Genomic DNA, 8589 nt, shown 5'->3' with positions numbered 1-8589 from the left:
ACAGATCTGAGAAAATCGACAGAAATTGTCTAGAGAGAATTAGAGAGAAAAGAGTATACTAAATTGCTTATTCACAAACACTGGTGTTTTACAATTTATCAACAACTACAACTAGAAGCAGATAACAGTAGACAATGTTAAAAGAGTGATTTGTTAGCCATATAACACCAAAATAAAAAATGGCAATGAGAGGTGTTAGTAGAGTGATAGGGAACTATAACAAATGATACACAATGGCATCATCCTTCTGTATGATTCATTCACTAAATAAATTGCATAGAGTTGAGCATTAAAATCACAGAGTAAAAGTGATGACCAATTAAACTACCTCTATGACTCTACGCAACCACAAACGCACTTGATGAACCTGTAAAGTGGTGAATTGAACCAAACAAACTCTTTGCAGCACCAAAATGTCTTATTCTATACACACCAGGATTCACATCATTTGGTATCCTCCATTCTATGGTTGCCTTACTCCTAGAACTGAGTTTAGAGGGCCTTGACCACTTGAATCGTAAGCAAAAGTCGTCGTCGTCATAAACAGGAACCCAATTATCCTCACCTTTACGAAATTCCACCAATGCAAAGGTGCCTTCGGTCATGAGGTCGTTCCTCGGGCAGGCTGACCAGAATGATGCTGTCACCATGTCACCACATTTGAAGGTGGAGTTTTGAGGCACATCAGAGCACACATCTCCGAAGTCTACTCCATGTGGGGTTCCATCTACAACAACTGGTGGGAGGAAGCTTATTTGCTTATCCAGGAGATCAGGTGGTTGTGGACCGGGTTCTACCGGTTCGCCGCTGATGAGGGCCTTTGCAAGCTTCTTGAACTCCTGAATGTATGCGCTCAGTGTGTTCGGACCATATAGTGTGGAAGCACCCTAACAAAGTTATATGACTGAGCTTGAATAACTAACTATAAAGTTAAACTAATGTTGCATTTTGTGCTTGCTATGGAAATCAAACAAAAGTGTTTGCTGCAAGATTCATGTTATTTCAAGAAAAATTATAACTGACCTCATATCTTTGCACTTGGTACTCTTCATATGTTGTTACATACTGCGAATAGGTATTAGTCAACCCTGCTATAACAACATGCATGTTTTTAAAGTCCTTGTCATTACTTAGCACTGTCTTAACCGCATCGCAAAGACGCCTCCCAGCCATTGTTGAGAACTCTGTCAGAATAAAACAATACTAAACATGCATGAAGCATCTGAAGAAATATAATTTCCAAGGAAAAGAACAATAAAAATAACTACTATATAGAATGCATATTCTGTCTTAGTGAAGCAGCTGTTAGAGTTTGAGGATTAGAAGAATGGAGACTAAACAATATTATTTTATAGCAAATAAAATTGTAGGGGAGAAGCTAGTACCTCCTGGTACACAGAGAATCACAAACTGCCCAATTCGGAGGATCTGGATTGGAAGTATTGATGGCTGCAAAATTAACACACAAAAGCTTTATATGCAAGATTTATGTTGTTACTAACTAACAAGCACTACACTGCATGTGCGAAAACAGATGTGAGACTTCTATATGGAACTTATGTTAAAAATAACATCATTTAGTTGTTCGACACACTAACCTTCCCTGACATACCCATTTTTGACATGAAATACCAAACATAACCCTCTCTTCTCAAACAAAGATCTCAAGGCATTTTAAATACTCTTTAAAGAATTCAAGAAGACTGAAAGTGTCTAAATAAAATAGAGCTCTTGAGTGGGAAGAAAAGCATATCACAACAGCAACAACAATAAAGCCTTAGCTTAACCTGGTAGGGTTTGTTACATGAAAATTAAACGACACCATGGCATCATATTATGTGTCATGTCTATAGGTGAGATCGTTTACATAGAAATCTCGCTTGACCACTTCATGCAAAGTCCTTTTAGGTCTTTCTCTACCTCTAACCACTGGTCTATCTTCCATCTGATCTATCCTTCTCACTGGATGCTCTACCGACCTTCTCTCCTAATAATCTAGAAGAGTCTAGAAGCTAGATTCCACCATCTTTTCTGTTAATCCAACTTTCTCTCTCATATCCTTACTTCTTATTCTGTCCATACTCATGCGACTCATCCATCGAAACATCCTCATTTCACCCATGTTGAACTTATGTCCGTGTTCAACTTTTTCCACCCAACACTCCATCCCATACAATACAGCTGGTCTCATATGCAAGAATGTACCCTTAAGTTCTAAAAATACTTTTTTGTTGTATATAACATAAAAAACACTTTGTGATTTTGACCAACCTACTTGAACCTTATGGTTTACGTCGTCCCCTATTTCTTCATTATCTTTAATAATACAACCAAGATACATATATCTCTTTACTTGGTATTACATCTCCAATTTTCACTTCTGTGTTAGCCTTTTCTCATCTGCTGCTAAACTTGCATTCCATATACTATGTGTGTGACTTATGCACAAACTATGTACAGCCAAAAACTTGTCTCCAGAAATCTAACTTCACATAGTGTTAAAATCTACTAGCGTTGAAGAGACTCCTTATAGAAGAAAGCATAACTAAACAAAGGGACTACAAAATCAAAATATTCAGGATGAACGAGTGTAACTTACAGCCCAATCATAAGGTTTCTTCATTTCACCAGTATCAAGCAAAATGGGCTTTGGATGCTGACAATCTATTTGCTCCTTGGTTGGTGTTTTTAGTAAGTCACGAACCATCTTCCAAAAAGGATTGCCCTGCCATACAACATCATGACAAATATTTAAGAATTCAAACCTACGAAAATGGTTGCCACAAGCAAAATGGATAGATGACTACCTTATCATCACCTTGCTTGAAATCAAAAGCTCCAGGTCCATCGGTTGTACCAGCAGCAAATGCAAACCCCATTGCAGCAGGGCATGTCCTTATGACCTTGGAAGTTCCACGTTTGTGAATAGTAACTTCAAGTGTGGATAAATCTATATAGGCATGTCTATAATCAACATCCCCTTCAATTTCATCCTTTGCTTCATTGAAAAGTTCCACTGCTTTTCTAAATTGCCTTTCCCCTATGATGCGTGTACTTTCGAATTCATCTGGGTAGCTGTTACATTACATAGAGGATGAAATTTACTAATTTAGTAACTATTACAGGTTTAGCAACATTTGCAAGCACTTGTGAAAATTAAAACATGCTAGAAATAATTACCCGGGTCCTTGGCCATAGCACAATTCATTCTTTCCTCCACATGTGCTATGATTGAAGTCACAAGGTAGACCAGTGTCTATACAGAAAGCTCCAAGCACGTTTGGAGTAACATCGCCACAATTTGATTGGCAAAATGCTGACACGAATTCAGGCTTGCCAGCCTGCCTACGTGCACTTCTCACTCGTCTTGCAACGCTCGAATTTTTGGTTGCTGATCTGCTGGGAAGAGATTGAACGTTGGCAGTAATTTCCAGTAATTCATGATCTGCACGTAGATTTTAATCAGAATATTCATAGGAAAAAAGCTAAATGGTACAAAACTTATGGCACGAAACAACATGTGAATATGAAAGTGAGCTGTATTTTTTAGTTGCACATTATTTTTTTTTTCTCTCATCTTACACTCCAATCAATGCCTATCGGTTATCAGGGCGTATGTAACACTGGTACGAAACCTGATTCATACTGTGTAGCAGCTCTCAAATAAATATAATGACCTGAAATTCGCATATAGAAGTAGACACTCTGATGCTAATAACTTAAGACACTTATCTTGTATATCAAACATGTTCTGGAAAATATGCTAATAATTTCAGTAGAGATGAATTACAGGACAAAAAGAAAAGGCTAAGTAATTTACGGTTATCAAGAAGACCAGGAATTATATTTGAGACTCTTCGTGGCAAGCGATCATTCTTCAATCCAACAGAATAATTTCTTTCAGAACTTTCTTTCTCAAACCAGTCTTCCATAAACCGTGCAGCAGCACCTTTATTATCCCCACTAATCAATGAATTTGTGCGGCTCATTGAAGTCCCATGTGTCGCAAACCAATTGAAGCTTCCAACAGGTCCAAAGTCATCATCAACAAACTTTAAAAGTGTCATCTCTTTATCAACATCATACTTGTATTTCTTTCGCTCTGCAGCAGGATTGTTGAGATAAGCACTGGGACTGCGATTTATACTGGCATCTAGGAGTTCTCCTGCAAGTTAAAGATAACTTTCATATTACTAAGGAATCATAAATAAAATGACATAATAGCTAACAGTTATCTCTGTTGGATCAGATGCTAGCACCTATGTATGAAATATTGCCTAAGGCCTGAGGTGGATGGAAGGAAAAGTCCTAAGATTATTTCTCTCACCCTTATTGACAAGTATTGATCCGGCGCGGAGATTTTCATGGGCCTGGACAATACTCTTCTCAATTCCATCAACAAGGACATCAAACGACTGGCGCACAAATCCAAGAGATGTTACAATATACACAATATATTGGAGATAACCTCCAGGGCCAGCATGCGTGTGAATTCCACTTATAGCTACATTCTCTTCAGTATACAGATCACCATACCTGCCCAAAAAAATGAAGCAAAACTTCAGCACAATAAACATCAGTTCAAGCTAACCAGTATGTTTGGAAACTTAAAGAATTGAGCTCATTCATGAATTGGAATTCATTTCCTTGAATTTGAAACTAAATAATAGCATAGATTTGAACTCTTTCAAAGACCTCAAAAGTAAATCATATTCATTTGGGGTATAGTTTCCAAATCAATTCTTGATGGATTTCAGCCCAAAACCTGAAACCAAAAATGCCCAATTCAAAACAATTCTTTATGTATTTCAATACAAGTGAAAAATTGTTAACACATTTTAATTCATTTCATGCTTATTCCACATCACATAATTTGATTTCAATTATGTAATTTCCTAATTCATTATGAACATCATAAGTCAATTCTATCAAAGCACTGAGACTAGCCAACTTGGGTACCTTGCTTTGAGCCTCTCAATTACTTTGATAGTCACAATCTGTGAAGCCATGCAAGCATCAAGATTCACAAACACCACCCTCTTACCGTCTTCATCGGCAACAATGAAAGCGCGTGCCCTCAGCCTGAAGTGAATCCCAGATGCAATTTGTTGTGTGTTAGCATACCCCATCATGTTAACATCAGCTGCAGGTCCAGTAATGTCATAGCTTCCAAGACCAATCAAGTAATCAGAATCAGAATACACACCACCACTCTTCAGCAGCAGGAGCATGAGCAAGAAAATGGTCCAAATTTGAATATTTCTACATGTTCTCCAAAGACTCAAATGATGAAAGAAAGGGAACTCCATCACACACACCCAAGTTCAAAGCAGAAAATAAGGAACTTGTTTTTTCAACCTTAGCTAATTCTTCTTCTCATTTCCCTTCACCAAAGGTCCAAAACACGAAGCTTTCAGTTACTCACAAAACAAATAAACAACAAAGAAACGCAGAATTGGAATTTCAAAACTACAAGTGCGATCATCACTGATCAGAATTCAGAAATCTTATTGGGGGAAAAGTAAGAAAAATTATTAATCCCCCTAATCCAAAACCTTACTCACACATGTTGAGTTGTGTTGAATATTAATTATTACATAAAAAATATAAGCGATGCCATGAGTGAAATTTTGAATTATAAGAGTGTTTAAGAACACCAATAATAGTTAAGCCCATTAATCGGTAAAATAATCAGTTTTCTCACCACCCAAATGAAGAAAGTTGCGAACTTTACATGAAGCTTCAGTTCAGTTAAACTCTTGAGTTGACTGTCCGAGAGAGAGAGAGAGAGAGAGAGAGAGAGAGAGAGAGAGTAAAAGAAGGAGTATATAGCAACTAAAAAGTGGGAAGAAGTGCAAACAAGAAAGGAAAGAAACAATGAATGGTTTGGGTGAAGAAAATCAGGAATGAGAGCATTCACTTCGTTGGTTTCTATTAGAAGCTTCCCCTTTTGGCATCATTGTTTCTCACTTCTCAGTCATCCAAGGAGGCAAGGAGCCAAGGAACTAATTTTAAAAAAAATAGCTAATAAAATAAGACATATGTTAATATTATTTTAATTAAACTTTTTTATAAAAAATATAAAAGATTATAAATTTTAATATATTTATTAACAAAATAAATTTCTACTATTGATAATTTTGACCTATTAAAAATCTTAACCTGCATTTTGAAAAACTAAATCCTTAATAGAATTAACAAGTGTCCAAAGATCAGAGCACTTAACTTAACATGGCAACTATTGAGGGCAGGCTATTCAGGATAGAAATAACTAAAATGTTTTAGGCAATAAATATTTTTAAAATGTATTAAAATTTTGAATTTTTAGTTTTTTAATATAATTTTTCACATTCATAATTTTAACAAATGGGCCTGAAATCTGAATATATTATTAACGACAAAAATTTGCACCAAGTTTTTTTTTTTGGTACATTGGAGGCCCTAAGGCCAGGAACAAAACAAAAAACAAAATAACATAATGGGGAAAAGAAACTCCACTTCTATCAGCAAATAAAATGAGAGTGGTCTCTTTGGGAGGATGATCCCAAGTAGCATGCTCTCTGTTTTGATTTAGTAGCAAATTTGCAATGCCATCAGCTAATTGATTAGCTTCTCTATATATGTGTCGTATGCGCACTTGCCAATCCCTGTTGAGAAGCTCTTTGATTCTTCTAATCGGGTGAGTTAGTGTTGGGTGGCGATTTGGAGGGTTCTCCATCAAATTCACAGCTGCTTGGGAGTCTGTTTCTAGCTCAATCCTTCTAAATCCTTTCTTCCATGCTATATCCAGTCCCTCTCGTATTGCTGCAACCTCCGCTTCTATTGCCTTTGCATAGGTCAGACGTCTGGCATACCCATAAACCCAATCACTATCTGCATTTCTGAAAATTCCAGCACAGCTAGCTTGCCCAGGATTACCTCTCGAGGCCCCATCTGTATTTAGCTTGATCCAACCCTCTTGAGGTGGTTTCCAAGAAACTGTCAGATGTTTTTCATGTTGATTGTTCTCTATTCTTCTTCTGGCATCTCTGATTTCTCTCGCTAAACTCCTTATTTTCATCTCTTTGATTCTTAAGGGGGTGTTTATATTGGAACGTATATATTCATTCCTAAATTTCCAAATAAGCCAAACAGCCGTGACAAAAACGTCCTTCCATTCTATATCATCATCAAATCCCATATCTATAGTCATGTTAGCAATAATCCACTCTTTCAAATCAAGATTATAAAACATACCAATATTCTGCGAATTCACCAGGCAATTCCACACTGGCGATGACAGGGGACAGTCTCGAATAACATGAAAGGGAGTCTCAATATCATTGTCACAACTCAAGCAATTGGGATTGTTTCCTCTACCCCATATTGCAGTTCTGGAAGCTGTTAGAACAGCATTATGAGCCAACTGCCAAAGGAACACCTTTGCTCTTTGTACCCCTTTCCAGTTCCAAATCAATTTCCATATTCGATCTGAGTCATGGTCGCAATGGGAAAGAAATTGATAGGTATGTTTGATAGTAAACTCACCTTCAGGATTGGGTCGCCAAAAAAGAATATCCTTGCTATCTTCTTTTGAAGGAGGGGGAGTAGTTCGAATTTTATTAATGACACTGTCAGGTAGGAGGATATTTAGCTCTCTAATTTTCCAATTTCCTTCTGCATCTACATAGTCGCTTACTGAACGGTTTTCTTCTTCAAGAGACAGGATTGGGGATGCTAAATTGGCTAGTAAGTTATTGGGTTCCAACCAAGCATCTCTCCAAAATTCCGTTGCCTCACCATTACCAAGCAGGTAACCTGTGTTGTCCTTGATAATGTGCCATTTGGCTACAAGATTTTTCCACAATATAGAATCACCACTGGTAGCCACAACATTTTGCATAGGATTGTGCCCTCTCCCATATTTTCCAATCATAATTTGAACCCAAAGAGAATCGGGTTTGGTCACAATTTGCCAGCCTCTCTTCAACAAAAAAGCTTCGTTTACTTGTTCTAATCTTCTAATCCCCAGACCTCCTTTCTCTTTTGGTTTAGTAATTTTCTCCCAGCTAACAAGATGCACTTTTCGCGTTGAACAATCATGCCCCCATATAAACGCTCGTTGAGCTTTCTCCACTGCTAGGCAAGTATTTTTTGGAATAATTGTATGTTGCATAGGATATAGTGCCATTGACCCAATAACAGAGTGAGCTAGAGTAATACGACCAGCCATAGATAGGCAATTGGCTTTCCACAATATAGCATATTAGCATGAATGAATGTGTAGTATGGATGTATTGTGTAGTACTCAGACAAAAAATAATTAAGTGACAAAAACAAGGTTTTTTTTGGGTCTGTTCTCTACTTTCTTCAATAAAATCAACATAAAACGTTTTTTGGAATAATACATCAATTTTTTGAAGAGTGACATAAATTTTGACAAAATAACACACTATTAAACAACATAAGAAGTCAGTGAAAACAACCTTCAGATATTAAAAAATATATATTATTTTCTCCCAGAATAGAAATATTCTGTGTAGATGCACTTTAGTGAGTGGAAGCTGATAGCTTTAGATAAGTAAAGATTAAGATAACCTCATCTTAAGC

General features: G+C 36.9%; 1 protein-coding gene across 1 annotated transcript; it reads right to left on the bottom strand.

Annotated features, from left to right (window-relative positions):
- Window positions 1-215: 215 nt before the first annotated feature.
- On the bottom strand, window positions 216-5964 carry LOC130942708 (neutral ceramidase 1-like). The gene is made up of 10 exons (XM_057871024.1): window positions 5705-5964; window positions 4960-5384; window positions 4328-4536; window positions 3821-4165; window positions 3181-3445; window positions 2808-3075; window positions 2600-2725; window positions 1386-1449; window positions 1024-1184; window positions 216-887 (listed from the first exon to the last, which is right to left on the bottom strand). Exons 2-10 carry the CDS (start codon window positions 5307-5309, stop codon window positions 339-341), a joined length of 2337 nt encoding a protein of 778 aa, XP_057727007.1. The 5' UTR covers window positions 5310-5384; window positions 5705-5964; the 3' UTR covers window positions 216-338.
- Window positions 5965-8589: the final 2625 nt, after the last annotated feature.

This window comes from Arachis stenosperma, chromosome 1 (assembly GCF_014773155.1).
Source record: "Arachis stenosperma cultivar V10309 chromosome 1, arast.V10309.gnm1.PFL2, whole genome shotgun sequence".
NCBI classification, from domain to species: domain Eukaryota; kingdom Viridiplantae; phylum Streptophyta; class Magnoliopsida; order Fabales; family Fabaceae; genus Arachis; species Arachis stenosperma.
This window is presented reverse-complemented; position numbering and strand designations above follow the sequence as displayed.

Excerpts from the sequence above, each read along its gene's own strand:
- LOC130942708 (XM_057871024.1), bottom strand. The coding sequence starts at position 5,309 with ATGGAGTTCCCTTTCTTTCATCATTTGAGTCTTTGGAGAACATGTAGA. Across the intron at positions 4,537-4,959 it reads ATTGAGAGGCTCAAAGCAAG|GTATGGTGATCTGTATACTG; the intron begins GTACCCAAGTTG and ends TTTTTTGGGCAG. Across the intron at positions 1,450-2,599 it reads AGAAACCTTATGATTGGGCT|CCATCAATACTTCCAATCCA; the intron begins GTAAGTTACACT and ends TTAATTTTGCAG.